The sequence below is a fragment of the Delphinapterus leucas genome, chromosome 1, assembly GCF_059928025.1.
Source record: "Delphinapterus leucas isolate spDelLeu-1000000601 "Yukka" chromosome 1, BTC_Dleu_Yukka2, whole genome shotgun sequence".
Classification (NCBI taxonomy): domain Eukaryota; kingdom Metazoa; phylum Chordata; class Mammalia; order Artiodactyla; family Monodontidae; genus Delphinapterus; species Delphinapterus leucas.
This window is the reverse complement of record NC_143129.1, coordinates 133,159,240-133,177,488: the sequence shown is the minus strand read 5'-3', so window position 1 is coordinate 133,177,488 and position 18,249 is coordinate 133,159,240. Positions and strand designations below refer to the sequence as shown.

Below are 18,249 nucleotides of genomic sequence, written 5' to 3'. Positions count from 1 at the left end.
TTTGATATTTTATTTTATTGTAGGACAGACATAATAATTACTATTTCGACATTGAATTCTTTAAAAATAATCATTAATAATAATATAATAATTATAATACTTAACTATCAATATTATCTACCTTCATGTAGTGCTTTGTCTTTCATTTGTATTTAATATTATAGTCCCCTTTTATACTATAAGCTCCATGAAGGGAGGGGTACATCTCATACATTTCTGTGAATCCCTCAGCAACTAGCACAATGCCTACTTATTACAGGAACTCACATTCGAATGAATCAACAGACAAATATGCATTCAACCAACTTTCATCTCCTATGAGTCCAAGCATTCTATCAGGCAACTTGAATAGATCTGAGAGCCACCCACGTAATACACAAAAAATTAAACATGCACGATAGAATTCATTGCTCTTATGATAAAAGAAATTTGGAGTTGGAAGGAACCTGAAAATGTTGGTCTACCTCCTTGCTCAGTGAGGAGTACCATTTGTGGTACCTCCCTTCATTCTCTACCTCAATAACTATTCAAATTCAAAGAACCAACTCTAATTCAACAACCTTAGTAAAACTCACCCTGACAAAATAACAGCAACAAAAACGAGAAGATGTTTTTTCAAGTATATACCACGCTAAGGATATCCCATTTGATGTCCACCACAAACCTTTAACATAGATATTATTGATATTTTATTTTAAAGATGAAACTGAGTCACAGACAGATTAAATAGCTTGCTCCTGGTCACAGCAGATTGTAAGTGGAGGCGTTGGGATTCACACACAAGTCTATGTGACACCAGAGTCTGGGCTTCTTTTTATTAAATCAAGGAGCAGAATTTCCTGTTCTGCTCATTGGACAATTAATCTTGTAGTGAAAAAACCTCATAGTGCTGTCACTTGAGCTATTGTCTTAAGCTCTTGTTTGTATATGATATTGTTACTGGGTTTCCTATACACTTGTATCTTATTTCCTGAAAGTTTACATATCTGCGTTCCCACCACTATCTTACACATAGTAGAGACCCAGTAAATATTTGGCAGGTTCACTAAAACCACCAGTGAAGGGATACGGTTTTCAAAGCAGCTTATTTCTGTGTGAGAAAATTGTTCCTACTGTTTAAAACTCCTTAAATTCCTATAAACAACTTAAAACTATAGAATCCTAACACACAGGGATGATGTGATCTATTGCCTTCATTTTATGGTTGAGAAAGCCTAAAGATAATTCATTTGCCCGAGGTCACAAAGCTATTAACTTGCAGATCCATGGCCATGAATTCTGGTCCCTAGAGTCACTGTCTGGTAATATTATTTCAGATATTTGAAAATAGTTTTGAGGCCCCTCTTAGTCACCTTAGGCCATAAGGTTTGAATTTCTCAGCATCTTAGACACTCTCCTGGTTTTAGCCCAGTTTTCCAATTCATAGTAACAAAGACTCTCTAAGGTACTGCAGGGGAACAGAAGCATTCATTTATTACTAATAGCATTTTCACTGAGTGTAATCTTTATGTAAAATAATCTGGGGGACTTCCCTGGTGGCGTGGTGGTTAAGAGTCTGCCTGCCAAGGCAGGGGACACAGGTTCGATCCCTGGTCCAGGAAGATCCCACATGCCACGGAGCAACTAAGCCCATGTGCCACAACTACTGAGCCTGCGCTCTAGAGCCCGTGCTCCGCAACAAGAGAAGCCACTGCAATGAGAAGCCCACGCACCGCAACAAAGAAATAGCCCTGCTCACCGCAACTAGAGAAAGCCCACGTGCAACAACGAAGACCCAACACAGCCAAAAATAAATAAATAAATAAAATAAATTTATTTTTAAAAATAAGATAAAATAATCCGGCATTCTTAGCAATCAAAAATTTATCTGCCTTATGGTTGGGTCATCCCACTTTGTAGTAATAAAACTATATCTTAAAAAAATAATTAAAAGAAAAAGACCAATTTATACAAAGATGGATTTAGAATAATTTCTACCTAGAAATGACCCAATATTTGGAGAATTTTTGTAGAATAATATATACTCATGGAAATGATATGTAGACCAGATAGCAATAAGGAAAATTGTGTAATAAATGAAAAAAGTGAAATAGAAGATGGCATATTAATTGCAATGTATAGGGATGTGAAGAAATTAGAATTGTAAACTGTGGATCCTTAAGGTAAAAGGGTTCTTTGTACAATCTTGATGTTCTTTCCTTCTCTGGCATTATTGATTAAACCCACAGTAAGGACTGTAGTGCTCAGAGGTGAACACAGCTAGGGTATAGCGTTGTTGGAAAGAGAGGGAAGAGGTGAGGAAGGATAGACCTGGGCCAGACTGCGTGCCTCAGTCCATTCTGACTGCTGTAACAAAATACCACTCGAGGCGTGGCTCGTAAACAACAAAAACCTATTTCTTGAGGACAAGGATTATGTTTAATTATCTCTGAATCCCCAGCACCTACCATAATGCCTGATACATAGCAGATAATAAGCCAATGTTTGTTGGTGATCCATTACTACATCCAAGATATTGAAAGACAAGGGAAGATAGAAAATGTAGACACTAGGATGAACTAGAATTATCAAGGAAAGCTTTATTGAGGAGGGACATATACAAAGGTAGATCTTTTCATAATCAGAGAGGAGTATGAGAGTTACTAAAGGTAAAAGATAAAAAGCATAACACGTAGTCTGTGATGAGGTGGAGAAGAGTAAATGTGTTTTGTGTGATAAGAAGGAGAAGCAGTGAATGTGTGACATAATTAAATACTTTGTCCTTATAAAACTTGACTCTTCAGTACCAGGTCTAAAGATTATTAATGAAGACAACAATCCTAAACTTCACTCCTTTTGGAAACCTCAAGTTGTATCAAAAACATACAGGAAAATGTTTCATTTAGACAAACAATATGGTATAAACAGTATAGGGAAAACCATGAGCCTTATAGGCTGGCAAACCTAGGTTTGAATTTTAGTTTTGCCACTTAACTAACTGTATCTTGGGCAAGTCACTTAGCTCTTTGAGCTTCAGTTTTCTTTCTGTAAAATGGGGATAATAATGTCTATCCCACAGGGCTGATGTGGGGCTAGAATGTGATAATTCTTGTCAGGTATCCAGTATAGTGCCTGGTATGTAGTAGATGGTCAGTGAACTGTTACTTTTAATAATGTGAATTGATGCATTGATGTATTTGTGCTAAGTCAAGGTGGACGTTTGGGTTGTGTATGTCTGGGGACATGTACACTTGAGCCTACTTGATCTGAGGGTAATTGGACTTTTTGAAATGGAAACACCCCAGAGAAGGACAATGTGTAACATGGTGCTCCATGGCTGTTTGTCTCTTTAAAATGAAGAAATGCAAACAGTTTTGAGTGTGTGGGCAATTGTATAAGGTGAAGGCTCAAATAGGAAGCTAATAATTTTCTTACTAACTACCTGCTGTACAAACTGTCATGCAAACACTGCCTTATGCTTTATGTAAAACATTGAAACCCCCCATGACTTTATTCTTCTGCTTGGATTTTTTTCTGTAGTAAAATACATCGTTGCATTAATTTCGAGTGTGTTTGTCTGTAAACCAGCCAAATATTTCCTTTTAAATACTTGAGCTCTATGTTGAATATACAGTTATGGCTCTTAGCACATGGCTTTTTTTTTTTTTCAGTAATTAGATTTCATCCTCTAATCCTTTAATGGGCTTTTAGTTCCACATATACTAAGATGGCTCCGATCCATATTAAATGAAGATTTTTCATTTCATGCAGGTTCTTCCAGGGGACCCAGCCCCCTAACCATGGGAGCCCAGGACACCCTCCCTGTTGCAGCAGCATTTACAGAAACGGTCAATGCCTACTTCAAAGGAGCAGATCCGAGCAAGTAAGCCTGGGACTTGGTCCATTGTATTCCCCAAACTCTATCCAATTCAGTGGGGACACCTTACGTATAGTTATTTCATTCCATATCCTAAAACAAAACAAACAAAAAAATCCAGTCAACGGTAACAGGTGGCATACCTAGAATTAATTTGATTAGGAATATTAATTCACTGCTTTTTTTAAAAATATGCCAAAAGGTCCACTAATCTAATCTAATACAGAAATCTCTGATTCAGTTTTGGTTGCAGGTTACAGAAAACCCAACCAACTCCATCAGCAATGAGAAAATGTATTATCTCACAAAAGGAAATGTCTAGATCATGTCTTTATTGTCTTAGTCTTTCCTGGGTGGGAGCCACCCACATATAAACTGAAACAATGGTGCATTGGAGAACCTGGAATAAAACCACCTTCCCATAACATGCAGATATGCAAGAGGACAAGTTATGTGTTACCCTTGTTAAGTAAGGAAAAACTAGCCAAAAAAAATAATCACAGCAAAGTAAAAATTTTAGGTAAAAATGTACCACTCTCTATTTACATGAGCCTGATTATACTTATATCAGTACAGCTTGACAATGGGCTTTTACCTGAATGTACATGCTTCTCTATAAGGTGTCCCATGGATGGGGTTCAGGAAGTCTATGGATCCCCTGAAATTATATTTCATATCTAATGTGTGTGTGCACATGCACATTTGTCCATAGACACTCTACAGTGTTCATCAATTTCACAAAGGGGTTCAGATTCAAAAAAAAAAGTTAAGGGCGATTATTAGTCTACACTGAAAACTAAACACCTAAGTCAAACTGGTTTTCAAGTGTGTCACTAATACAATTCCAGGTCTGAATCTGATGTATAAACAAAGGACAAACCTAGGTGAGGAAAGAATTGCTTTTTATTTTTTACTTGCAGGGACTAGAGCTTAGAAAACCTTGGTAGCCATGGAAATAAAGATGAGAGAAAAAATTAAATGTGCATATAGAACACTAGACGGTTTTATAAAAATTTTTGAAATAGTGATAAGTATAATTAGAACTTGGAACTCTATTTTAAGTGAAAATCTATATGACTAATTGTTAACCCTCTTTACACTTCAGAAACACTAGCTTTTTTTTTTAAGTTTAAATCTAACAACATTATGCTGGAAAACTAATATAATTAGTAACTGCACTCCGTTCTAGCCACTGAGATCTATCAGTCTCCCTAAATATCCTTTTAAACAGCATTTAGGTTTTATTCTGGGCCCAGAGTTTTGCAGAGAAACAAATACTGTGGATGCTGGTGTCTTGGTTCATTTGCTCTGCTGTAACAGACTAGGTGGCTTATAAATAATAGAAATTTATTTCTCAAAATTCTGGAGGCTGGAAAGTCCAAAACCAAGGCCCCGGCAGATTCGGTATCTGATGAGAGCCAGCTTCCTGGTTCATCGGAATCTTACATACTGGAAAGAGCTAAGGAACTTTGTGGGTCTCTTTTATAAAGGCACTAATCTCATTCTTGAGTGCCCTATCCTCATAGCCTAATCACATCCCAAATATCATCACATCAGGGATTAGGTTTAAATATATAAATTTTGGGAGAACACAAGCATTCAGGCTATAGCGATCTGGTTTCTCCCACGTCTCTTCTTTTTCATCTTCAGAGCAGAAAGATCACTTGCCATGACCATGCATCAACAGCAACTAAAAGCTCCTCATACAGAATATGCATTTGAACTGTTAGAGAAAAGTAAGCATCATTAGCTTAGGTTGTATACAGACTTTGTATACATACATACATGTTTCTTCTGTAGACCCTTCTTTGAGTAAAGAATTTGCATGACTTTCTGTCACACCAGTTCTAAAGACTACTTATTACTGACTGACCTGGACCTTAGAAAGCTCAGGCTTCCCTGAATTGCAGGTAGAAACACACCCTAAAAAAAATGAGTAGTTGAAAATGTGGAGAGCTGTCTATAATGGAGTGGAAAACACTAAGGATCACACGAGAATGAATGCTTTTTTGTCTGCTTACTAATTGGCTTTCATTCAGTCATTTATTCAGAGAGATCCAATTGGTAGTAGGGGTACTTCCACTTCTGGTCCCCCCTGAAATCTATTTTCAATGTAACATGTCACTCCTCAGCTCAAAATCTTCCTAACTTGTTCAAAGTTAAAGCCAAATGCTTCATAATGGTCTATAAGATTTGTCCTTCACGACCCATCCCAGTTGCCACCTCTCTGATCTTGCCTCGGTCACCCTCGTCCTTAATCACTCCCCTCTAGCCACTCTGGCTTCATGGCTGTTTTTCTTTCATCAGCCCAACCCCACCCGCACCTCAGGGTCTTTGCATTTGTTGCTCCTTCCGCCTTAGTGAAATCTTCTCGCAACTATCTGAGTGACTTGCCCCCTCACTTCCTTCATGATTCTTCAGCAGATTTATCAGAGACCTTCTATGTAAAATAGCAATTCTCCTGCCCTCTCCGCTGTCAACATTTCCTTTCTCCCTACTTCACTTTCTCTTCCTTCGTAGTTAACATACTTCCTGTTTTCTAGTTTATGAACATGCTAATTAACATGTTCCATGTTTTCAGTGTCCACTGTCTGTCCCTTCCCCCACTAGAGTGTAAGCTTCATGAGAGCTGGGACTTTAAGTATTTTGTTCATTGTTATATCCTCAGTACCTAAAACAGGACCTGGCATGGAGCACCCAGTGCATATTTGCTGAACAAGTTGAGTTGAATTACTCAGCTAACATTTACAGAATGTCTATTATGTGGCTGCCATTGTGCTAGACAGGGATATATTGGTGGTGAAGACAATTGATATGGAAAATAAAACTTGTACATAAATATAATGCAAAGTCCACTATAGAACAGGTGTAGATATGGGGCAATGGGAGTTAAGAAGTCCTGAATAATAATCCTTTTTAAATCCCAAGAAGTGGTCTTGGGATTTAAAGACCCTACCAGTCACCTGCGAACCTGTCCCTATACAAGCTGGGTTCTTCATCTTGTTTCCATTTCCCCAGCACACTCCGACAAGTGTCTGCGGAGGTCTGTACCAGTCAGCCTGGTGTCCATGACTTTAGCATTCCAGTGATGTGGTACTTGAGCCAAATTAATATTAGTGCTTTTCCTATGCCCTTCCAAATTAACTGAGCCTTTGATCTGTGGATGACTGCACGTATTGAGTCTTTTTTCAATTATATTGCCATAAGTAGCTGTAGTGTATACTGTATATTGGTAGATGGGAGATTTAGTATATTTCATTGAAATTATGAGATCTGAAATTTATGAACAGATCATGAAGTGACATTCTTCTAAATTTAATGTCATCTCCAAGCAGCGAATGACTTTAATTGCTGTTCCTTTGTTATTCACTTTCAAATAAACAACTCAAGTTCAAAAGTTCCATCATGGGGAGAGGTGGGGAGGAGGATAAAGCCAAACACAGCGCCACATAGAGAAATGATGCAGAAAACGCACGTGGCTTTGCTTTGCCTGTGGTTCTCTCTCATCCTGTATCAAAGACTTCCCCATTTGTTTTCAGACCATACACTGGAAACAAAAATCTACTACTGGTGTTCTGGCATCTGAGTCTTTCTCAGTAGCTCAAAGGCAGAGAACTCCTTGACTTTGCTGCCACCTGGGGGAAACATATTTCCCGTAATTAGCTCCTATTTGAACAACTCTTGTGCTAGGAACTAATTCTCTAATTCCCAAGAAAACCTTAGGCTTCTCAGTTATAGTCTATCCTTCCCTTATCACCATATTTCAATTAGTTATTCAAATGTATATCTCCCTGCTTAAACTAGAAGTTTGCTCAAGACCACATTTGTCCTGTTTCTCACTGCCCATTCTAGTGCATTACACAATGCCTGGTACATTGATTAGGCAGCCAATATATAATTGTTAAATGTATGAATTTATTTTTAAAATACTTTATTGAGTTCCTACTCTGCACTGGGTTCTGTGTTTTATACCTTTGCCTTCCCAGAACCTAAGACACAGTACTTGCCTTCACAGTAGTAAATATGTGCAAGAAACTACAAAGCAGTTTTTTTTTAAATCTGTCCTTGGGCTTCCCTGGTGGCTCAGTGGTTGAGAGTCTGCCTGCCGATGCAGGGGATGCGGGTTTGTGCCCTGGTCTGGGAGGATCCCACATGCCACGGAGCGGCTGGGCCCGAGACCCATGGCCACTGAGCCTGTGCGTCTGGAGCCTGTGCTCCGCAGCGGGAGAGGCCACAACAGTGAGGGGCCCGCGTAATGCAAAAAAAAAAAAAAAAATCTGTCCATTTGTCCAAGGAAACTAAAGAAAGGAAAAACTAAAGAAGGCTGAATGGAGAAGATATTAAGGAAGACCTTGGAAAGGCCTGCCTTTGAACTGAGTCTTGAATATGAAAAGGAATTTTTGCCTGGTACCCAAGTCAATAAAAGGGGATGATAAATAAAGGAAGGGAAGCAGCCTATGTGCAGAAGTGTGTATGCTTGAACAGAAAACCATGAGCTTAGTTATCAAAGCAGTAAAACTTACACTTTATGAGAGGGATGTATTTCTGATGACCTCACATAAATCAAATCCACACATTTCGTGACCAAAATTGGCCAGTGTTTCTGTTGACCAGCTAACATGATGCTGCCTGTGCTAACAGGGAGAACCCAGTTTACAAGGCTCTAGGCCAGTTGACCTGGAAATCTTGCCATTCTAGACAGATGTTTCATATGGGGATTCATATGGTTTTAAATTTACTTCATAAAGTACCTATGTCAATATTTCCATATAGCAGTATTTCAGATTTCCATGATTTAAACTCACATGAAATGTAGCCACATCACACACTGATAGGAACAATCATTACTGTTGAACAAAGACTTTCCTTTAGTGAGTGAGCATAGGTTGAAAATATTAATTTTTATATAAAAAATTTTCGATCGACTTAGACACTGGATGGATTAATAAATCACCAAAGGTCTGACTCTGACAATTGAGATGCAGTTCAGAAATGTAATGTAGGGCTTCCCTGGTGGCGCAGTGGTTGGGAGTCCGCCTGCCGATGCAGGGGACACGGGTTCGTGCCCCAGTCCGGGAAGATCCCACATGCTGTGGAGCGGCTGGGCTCGTGAGCCATGACCGCTGAGCCTGCGCGTCCGGAGCCTGTGCTCCGCAATGGGAGAGGCCACAACAGTGAGAGGCCCGCATACCGCAAAAAAAAAAAAAAGAGAAAGAAATGTAATGTAACTGACGAGCCTGGGTGCTTCATCTATTGGCTTATACTGACTACTTCTCTCATAGTCCATCTGACACTGTAAGCCCTTTGAAGGCAGGGGCTCTTTTGCTCATTTTTTTTGAATTTTATTTTATTTACTTTTTATACAGTAGGTTCTTATTAGTTATCTATTTTATACATATTAGTGTATATATGTCTTTTGCTCATTTTTTAATTGCCTCCCCACTCACAACAAAAACAAACAACCCCAGCTTACATAGTTAGGCGTCCATAAATGTTTATTGACTTAATAAATTCCACCTCCTCCCCTTGCTGACTTTCTTTCAAAAGAGAAACCTTATCCTCCACCAAGACACCACTTAGAGCTCATTTTGAGCAACCTGGAAAAGAAACTGAGCAGATTCCTTAGCAATTAAAAAAACATTTGAGCAACCACTGCTAACAGTGGACTGAGTGATGGTAGGTGCTGAAGTCTAGTTTAACAAGTGCTCTGAGTAGTTATTATTTTCTTCTAGAGTCATCAAATAAAATTTTTCTTGCCCACATGTTGAAAAACATAAAGAGTAGACTCAGCTTAAGGGGAAGTCCAGGCTTAGCACCAATTCATCACCAGTAAATCAAGCAAGCCTTATGGGTCTGAAAGATAGAGAAGGAAGAAGAGTTGGCACCAAACTGAGAGATCAGCAATATTCTGCAGCAGGGATGGAGGGGCAAACTTCCAGAAACCAGAATTCTCATTCAGAGCAGTTCAGAGTTAGGGATGATATTATCTGAGTGGGAGGAGGGGCACATGGCAACTTTAGGAAGCTCACCTGCCCTCCACCTCTACCCCAAACCCAGCCTTACACATACAAGGCTATAGCAGTTCTTCACACAAGCTGTTTTGAATGGCCAAGGACCATCTCATCTGAGCCACTGTGCCTCATCAATCACAATTACACAGCATACAAGGTGACTATGGGGCAAATAGAGTTTCCTGTATTCAAGTGCGAGCGAAATTTTCATTTATTAACCTCAATTTCCCTAGAAAGTACACTCCTGAACTTAAAGTTGCAGAAATGGTACAAGGGTCAATTATCCAGATGTATAGGAAAGTTATAAAGAAGTTCACTCATTTTAAATATTTAGCATTTCCCAAAGAAGAAAAATCTTTTTGAGATTTCTGCTCCTGGTTAAGGTGGATTAACAGGGACCAATTTACCCTTCTACTTGAAAACACTGCAGAAACAGACAAAATATATGAAACAATGGTTTGCAAGACACAGGACCTCAGGTGAAGGACAGTGACCCCTGAGAGGTGAGATTATGATTGACCCAACTGACTTCCTGGAGAGTTTCCAGGCCATGGCATAGGGAGAGCCCAGCAGACTCACAGGCGTTCATGGGAGGTGTCTCACTGAGACACACTCCACTGCAAAACTGGCTGAGGAGGGTGCCCGAGGAAGCTAATGGCCTGTGGGTACCTCAGACCACCATGCACTGCAGAAGCTGGCTATGGAGAAGGTGTGCATATGATAGGAGCCTGGAGCCAGGGACCCCATCTGCATTAAAAGAGCTGGGCACTGGGACAGCCCAGCCACACGTACCTCAGGAGCCAGAGGCTGCGGAAGCTGCCAGTTACTGGGCACTAGCAAAGCCACACGGGTTGCAGTACCCACACTCTTGGGTGCCACGTGCCTCCTGCACTGCAGGAGCCTAGCTCTAGAAAAGCCTTGAGTACTGCAGAGGACTGCCTAGCAAGCGCACTGGAACCAGGAAGGGGAAAAAGGTCTCTTCTTCCTGCAATGTCTTTCTAGTGCCCTCTACTGACAAAAAGTAAGATAGTGCCTGTTACGTTGGCAAAGAAAAAATATATTAATGGCCCAATGCTAATTCTCTCAGAGCAGACAGTAAAGGGTGAATTGGAACTCCACTGATTTTACGGAGAAATTGACACAGTGATCCTAAGTTTCATGTGGAAATACAAAGAACTTAAAATAGCCAAAACTATTTTGAAAGAGAACAAAGTTGGTAGACTAATACTACTTGATCTCAGAATAACTTTAAAGCTACAGCAATCAAGACAGTGTGGGATTGGTGTAAAGACGGACAAAATAGATCAATGGAACAGAATAGAGAATTTAGAAATAGGCCCACACATATATGGACAACTGAATTTCAACAAAATTACCAAGTGGATAAATTCAACAGATGGTGATAGAACAATTAGATACCCATATCCACACACTAAAAAATGAACTTGGACGCATACCGCACAGAAAATATACAGAAATTAACCAAAAATAGATCATAAAGCTAAATGTAAAACTAAAAATTAAAAATTTCTAGAATAAAACATAGGTGGAATGTTTGTGACCTTGGATTTAGCAAAGATTTCTCAGATAAGACTCCAAAAGAATAAAGTGTTAGCTACAACCCATAAAAGAATAAATTGATGAATTTAAAATTTCTGCCCTTCAAATTACTCTTAAGAGAAAGAAAAAAAAAACAAGCCACCGACTGGGGAGAAAAAAATCTTTGCAAAGCATGTATTTGATAAATTACTTACATCCAGAATGTACCAAAAAAAAAAACAAACCAAATTAATAAGAGAACAGAAAACTCAGTTTTAAAAACTGGCAGAAAATCTGAGCAGACACTTCACCTGAGTAAATAACTGATGACAAATAAGCACGTGAAAAGGTGCTAAGACCCTTAGCCATTAGGGAAATGCAGACTAAAACAACAATGAGGGCTTCCCTGGTGGCGCAGTGGTTGAGAGTCCGCCTGCCGATGCAGGGGACGCGGGTTCGTGTCCCGGTCCGGGAGGATCCCACATGCCGCGGAGCGGCTGGGCCCGTGAGCCATGGCCGCTGAGCCTGCGCGTCCGGAGCCTGTGCTCCGCAACGGGAGAGGCCACAGCAGTGAGAGGCCCGCGTACCGCAAAAAAAACAACAACAAACAAACAAAAAAAAAAACCAATAAGATACTGTTACTCACCTATGAGAATGACAAATCAAAAGACAGATCCTACCAAATGTTGGTGAGGATGGAGAGGAACTGAAACTCTCACACTCAGCTGTATTTTCCACTTCACAAAAGAGTTTGGCAGTTTCTTAAAAAGTTAAAGGTACACCTATCATGTGATCCAGTCATATATTTCTCCAAGAGAAATAAGAGCATGTGCCCATACACAGGCTTGTACACGCATATTTATCACAGCTTTATTTGTAATAGGCAAAAGACAGAAAGAATCCAAATGTTCTTCAACAAGTGAATGAATTTTCAAGACGAACCTGTGGTATATCCATATTCCACCCAGCAATAAAAAGACATGAGCTATTGATTCATACACTACATGGATGAATCTCAAAATAATTATGCTGAGTGGAAAAAATCAGACCAAAAAAAAAAAATCACACACCTTACAATTCTGTTTATCTAAAATTTTAGAAAGTCCAAACTAATATGTAATGTCAGAAAATATATTAGTAATTACCAAGGGACATAGAGGGAAAGGATGGAGAAGGGCAGGAGAGAGGAAAACAAAAACATAGGGGGAGACTCTTAGGGACGTTGGATATCTTGATTATCTTGATTGTGTGATGGTTTCATAGGTGTAGATTATGTCAAAAATGATGGAAATTTACACTATAAATAAGCACCAGTTATTATATATCGACTATACTTCAATAAAGCCCTTTTTTAGAAAGGATTATTATTCCTTCCAAATTATCATCCAACTGTGTTAACTTATATATATGACTGATTTTATCATTTCAACCAGATAGACAAGTTAATGGAATAAAGATCTAATTAAGTGGGAAGCAGGAAGTTTACCCCATGTGTCCATAAAAGAACACACTCAAGGCATCAATCACATTACTCAGAGAACTAAAATAAGTCCCAGTGAATAGTGTGATAACATTGTGCAATTTAGTATCGTCAAATATGCTGCCATCAATTCAGCAGTCAAAGAGAGAGAATCACCAGAATAAATGATTCTGTTTGTGAGGTGAACATACAGACTTTTCTACAGAAAGAAAAAAGCTGCACTTTTCTTCTAACGGTACAAAAACACCTTCAACAAAATAGCCACCTTTTTTGGAGACGTGTTAAAATAAACCTTTGAGTCCTCAGTTCTTTAGATATTGTAAGAGCTTACTTTTCCTCTCTTCTGCTGTATCATATTGTTACAGAAATCTTTGCTTTTCACAACTGCTTTGATTCACATGTTGACCTAGGTTTCCTCTCTTTCCTCTCACGTGTTGTGATATGCCAGATGTATCGTGAAGATTACTGGAGAAATGGTGTTGTCCTTTCCTGCCGGCATCACCAGACACTTTGCCAACAACCCATCGCCAGCTGCCCTGACTTTTCGGGTGACAAATTTCAGCAGGTTAGAACACGTCCTGCCAAATCCCCAACTTCTCTGCTGGTAAATATATTTTGCACAAATTTTTTAGAGATGTGTGTGGCTTAGCACCTTATTCTTAGATGAGGGATGTACTTTAGCGAGAGAGATACACTGTACTGAAATTACCGCTACTCAGATATGTTTATAGATTCAATCCCAGAACTTTTACCAGCTGTAAAAATTGTTGGTGGGTGATTGTGTGTGTGTGCATATATGTATTTTAATGGCCATCTATCTCAAGTGGCTAAAGAGACATTTAGAGTAATGAAATCTGCATTAGTGACAATTTAGTCATTGTCTGTTTTGCTTATCACTGGTAGACAATGGATGAGGATGGTGGAAAATGAGCCCAATAAAAAGAATAAAGTCCATTTGTTGTATTACCATCTTCTAAAATCAAATGATATCTGAACTGTGAGCTACTCTTCATATAAGCTTGAAAATCTCTTTGTTAAACATGTAATTTCATTGTACTGTAATGATGATTGTTTTGATGGAACTTTACATGTATGGCATCAAAGAAGCTTATGTGAATTTGTTTACATAAATACACTTCTTCACATTTCCTATTAAATCTGAATTTGATGTCTTTATCATATATATATATATATATATATATACGCACATGCACATTCACACAACACACACATATATACATGCTACTAAAAAATGATCCACTCTACAAGTTAATTATTGACAATGGATGAGACAAAAAAGTCATTCTTGACAGTTTTTTCCATCAATAAGTCCTGATATTCCATCCAAAATTCTCTCTCTAAAATGGCCACTTTTTCCCTGTTATCATCACTTCTTCTATCCAAATGATGACTGTCATTTCTCTGGACCACAGCAACTGCTTTCCTCCTTCCCTCCCCGCATCCAGTCTTGCCCCACTCCTACACACAATAACCAGATGACCTTTTTTGACGTAAATCAGGTTATCCTCGCTCGTAGTCCTCTGATGGCTTCCCATTGCATCTGTACCAGAATCCAAACTTGTTACCATTGCCTTCAAGACCCTGAGTCATCCACTCTTGCCTGTCTGTCCGTCCTCATCTCCCACCATCCTCCTCAGAATCCTTGTAGCTCCAGCCAGACCTGCCAGTCTTGGGAACTGCTGAGTCCTTTCCCACATCAAGATTTTGTATGCTTGTTTCCTCTGCCTCCAACAGGATTCCCACCCTTCTTCACCGGACTCATTCATCCTTCAGATCTCAGCTCCACTCAGCCTCCCCTGACCTCCCCACTCTCCTCCCCACTCCCACACTAAATCACATCGCCTTGTTATTCTTTCTCCATCTTCCCTATTCTTCCCTTTGTCACACTTACTAAAACTAATAATTACATATCTATTTGTCTTCTTCATCCATCCATCTCCCCCACTAGACTGTAAAATCCATGAGGGAATAGAACACATCTATTGGTTCACCACTGTATCCTCAGTACCTTCCACTATGCCTAATAAGGACTTGAGTAGTCTTTGTTGAATGAATGAACAATTCAACTATAACTTAGAGAATTTTGTCAAGCTGGATATTTATGTAGAAATAACTAAAGGTTATTTGGAATCTGAGGACCAATACAGTCACTCTCTTTCTCTTGCCCGAATGAGACTTTTTCGCTCCCGTGATGAAAAAACAGTCACCGGTGTTTCAGGTGATGACCAAGATCACCTCCTTCTCTTTGGTCCTTGCGATGGTTTAATTGGCAAACTTGATTCCAGGCTTAAAAATACAAAAGAAATGCTCACCCTTTAAATGAAAAATAAATGTGAAATGATCAAGATTGGAAATTGGGAACTTCTTATTTCAGTTTCCCTCCGTGTTTTTGATGTGCACAGCGAGCCTCACAGCGAGTTAATTTTATTTTTCTAGGTTCCTCCATCTGAAGTTAGGAATTACGTGCCACCATCTCACCAGTTTGTCTGTAAATATCACTGGTGTGATAGTTATAGCTTTTGTTGCACTTTTAGGCAGTTATGTTGCCAAGTTCTTAGGCATATGTGTCAGAGTTTTATACTTATATTAATATATCAGTCTTATGAATTGAACTGAATATCAGTCTGAGAATGTTTTGTGTGACAAAACATTATATGGACCCTTAAGTTGTTTTTTAAACAAAACAAAAGCAAAAACAAAAAAATTCTTATTAATTTGGACTTTATTAGCTCTAAGTATTTGATGATTGTGTCAGGGCTGTGATTGGTGACCCATCAGTCCTAGAGACTGTTTGGTTTTGGTATGTAGCTCCACTCCACCACCCCTGCTGCCACCCCTACTTTTCAAAAGGTCATGGAACCAAGCATTATTCTCAAATGCTGTTCAAGCCTTTCTTCATCTGTTATCTTACACCCAGCCAATCTTCTCAGTTATCCTTACTGAAAGACTTATTTAGGTTAGCAGCTTGGCCCCTGGAGACATTTGGGTTTGCAATCCCTGTGACAGGGACCAAATTGAAATTTACTTCTACTTCTCCCTTATGAAAGGGATTGGCTTACAAAGGATGTTCAGGAACAATCGCTAAACCAATTGAGTCTGAAGAATTCTCAAGGCTTTATTAGTATTCAAGAATTGCATCTCTGTGCAAGGTTTTGATTGACAAACCTTTTTTGACTATTTGTTAAAGCAAGTTCTCTGAGGAATTTTCATAGACATGTTTTCACAGACATATGACTGAGCTTATTTTGTTATTAAACATATAATTGGGATTTTCTCAGTTATTTGGATTTACTTAGCACAAATTAATAAAATGTTGCTGGATATTAATTCCACACCTCTTTTGGTATAGTGGGAAAGTATGACCTGCAGTAAGACTGACCTGGGCTGGAATCTTGACTCTCTTACTTATTAGCTGTTCAACCTTAAGTAAATTACTTAATTTTGCTAAACCTCTATTGTTCTTAGCTCCAGCCTCCTTGTGTAGCTACCACTCTGGAGACTCTGGGTAACTTGGATGTTTTAGATAATAACAGTTTAGACAACACTTATCAGCATCCTTAGCTTAGCTGAGCCAGGGGCAAGGACGAGGGGCCAGGAGTCTTTTCCATTCACTTCCTCCTGCCCAGAGGCACAGGGTTTTCTCTGTCCTCAACAACCTATAGCAGGCACAACAGAACCACAGGGGTCCTGCTGAGACTTGGTGCCCACGACCACTCGTTCCTAACTGACCAGAAGCAGATTCAATGCCCTGATGGGTTTTTTTGACTCAGCTCTTGATATGCTTGGCTTCTGGAGGCTGAACCATAGGAACTTACTTTCGACCTGCCTTTATCACTGTATCACACCCTTCTGTCTCTGTGACCTCTAATTTTCTCTTTTTATAACATATGCCTATTTTCAAAAAGGAAGATAATTCTTCTTTTGCAGGATAGATTTTAATGATATAGTTTATAATGTATCTAACAGAGTGCCTAGCACATAATAGAGGCTCAAAAACTTCTAGCTACTATTATTGTATTACATAGGATATTCTGAAAGTGAAATGTCAGTAAATTACTGAGCCACTTGTGTCCCAGTTTTTTCATCATGTGAGAAGTGAGCAGATGCTTTTCACACTCTAGCCTGATTCTTTTTGCCATTGAGACAAACATTTTCACAAGACATGGGGGGAGTGGCCTGTGGAGAGGCCGCAGAGTAACATTGACGACCCTCATAGGAATATAAAACTCCTTAATTCACCAAGACTGCACTCTCCAGTGTAACTACCATGGTTATTATCATTTAAATTCCAGGATCATCTTATAAGTGAGGTGACTTTTAATGATTTAGATACTCTTAGATGAACTATTGTGAATGCTAAAAAAGGAGCATGATAATTTTAGTATCACCGTTTTCTCCTCAGTTGGAGATAAAGACCGTGTTTACAGATATTTGTTTACACATTTGTTTACAAATGTTTGCTTACAAATATTTACTAAGTAATTTCTGAGACCCTACTGTTCAAGTAAATTCAAAAGAAAATCAATGTTCTCAGCTCCTTGATTGCATTAACTGACTAATTCATAGGAAATGGTGGCAATGTAGAAAGGGCTATTAAATTTGGGTTAATAAATAATTCAGTGTTTAAAGCAACCAGTTATCGATTGGTTAATATTACTGGGTAATATAACTGGGTACAAATCACTGAGATTTATAGCAATACAATAATGCCTCCCTATGGGTATTAATCTATTAACATAATACCATTCAGGACTGCAATTATACTAAAACTATACTATTGTTAATAATATAATCTCTACAAATTGTCAAAGATGGAGATAGAAATCAGATGACAATTTGAAAATATGCTTTTTTGTGTGGTTTATGTTGGTTACAAAATGCTACTCAATCATTTTTTCTTCCCAATTGAATAGTGATAATACCCAAAATGATGCCAATACCAAGGAATTCTGGGTAAACATGCCAAATTTGATGATTCATCTAAAGAAAGTGTCGGAACAAAAGCCCCAGGCTACATATTATAACGTGGATATGCTCAAATATCAGGTAAGCCTATTTATATGGTCAAGGTGTCTCTTTCACATTACAAATGTATATTCTAACATACCTAACATTAAATAAAAGTAGACAAAGTAAAATTTCTTTCAATATTATTTAAAAGCTAGACTTTATAAGAAAATAGAAACCTTAAAAGACTATTTGGAGGCTATATAGTGTCAAGAATATTCATACATATTCTTATTAGTTGAAACCTGCAAGTAAAAAATTTCATTCAAATTTAGGGAAACATGCCAAAAAATGAATTTTCAGAAAACCACATCAATTAAGATTACAAATATGGA

The 18,249-nt window shown here is 38.6% G+C and overlaps 1 protein-coding gene across 1 annotated transcript in view; it reads left to right on the top strand.

Moving 5' to 3' along the window:
* Nucleotides 1-18,249, top strand: part of SGIP1 (SH3GL interacting endocytic adaptor 1) — a 130,412-nt gene that overhangs the window by 103,365 nt on the left and 8,798 nt on the right. The window contains exons 19-21 of the mRNA XM_089910545.1: nucleotides 3,751-3,862; nucleotides 13,335-13,490; nucleotides 17,821-17,953. Coding sequence (XP_089766671.1) covers nucleotides 3,751-3,862; nucleotides 13,335-13,490; nucleotides 17,821-17,953 — 401 coding nt within the window. The remainder of the gene's footprint in view (nucleotides 1-3,750; nucleotides 3,863-13,334; nucleotides 13,491-17,820; nucleotides 17,954-18,249) is intronic.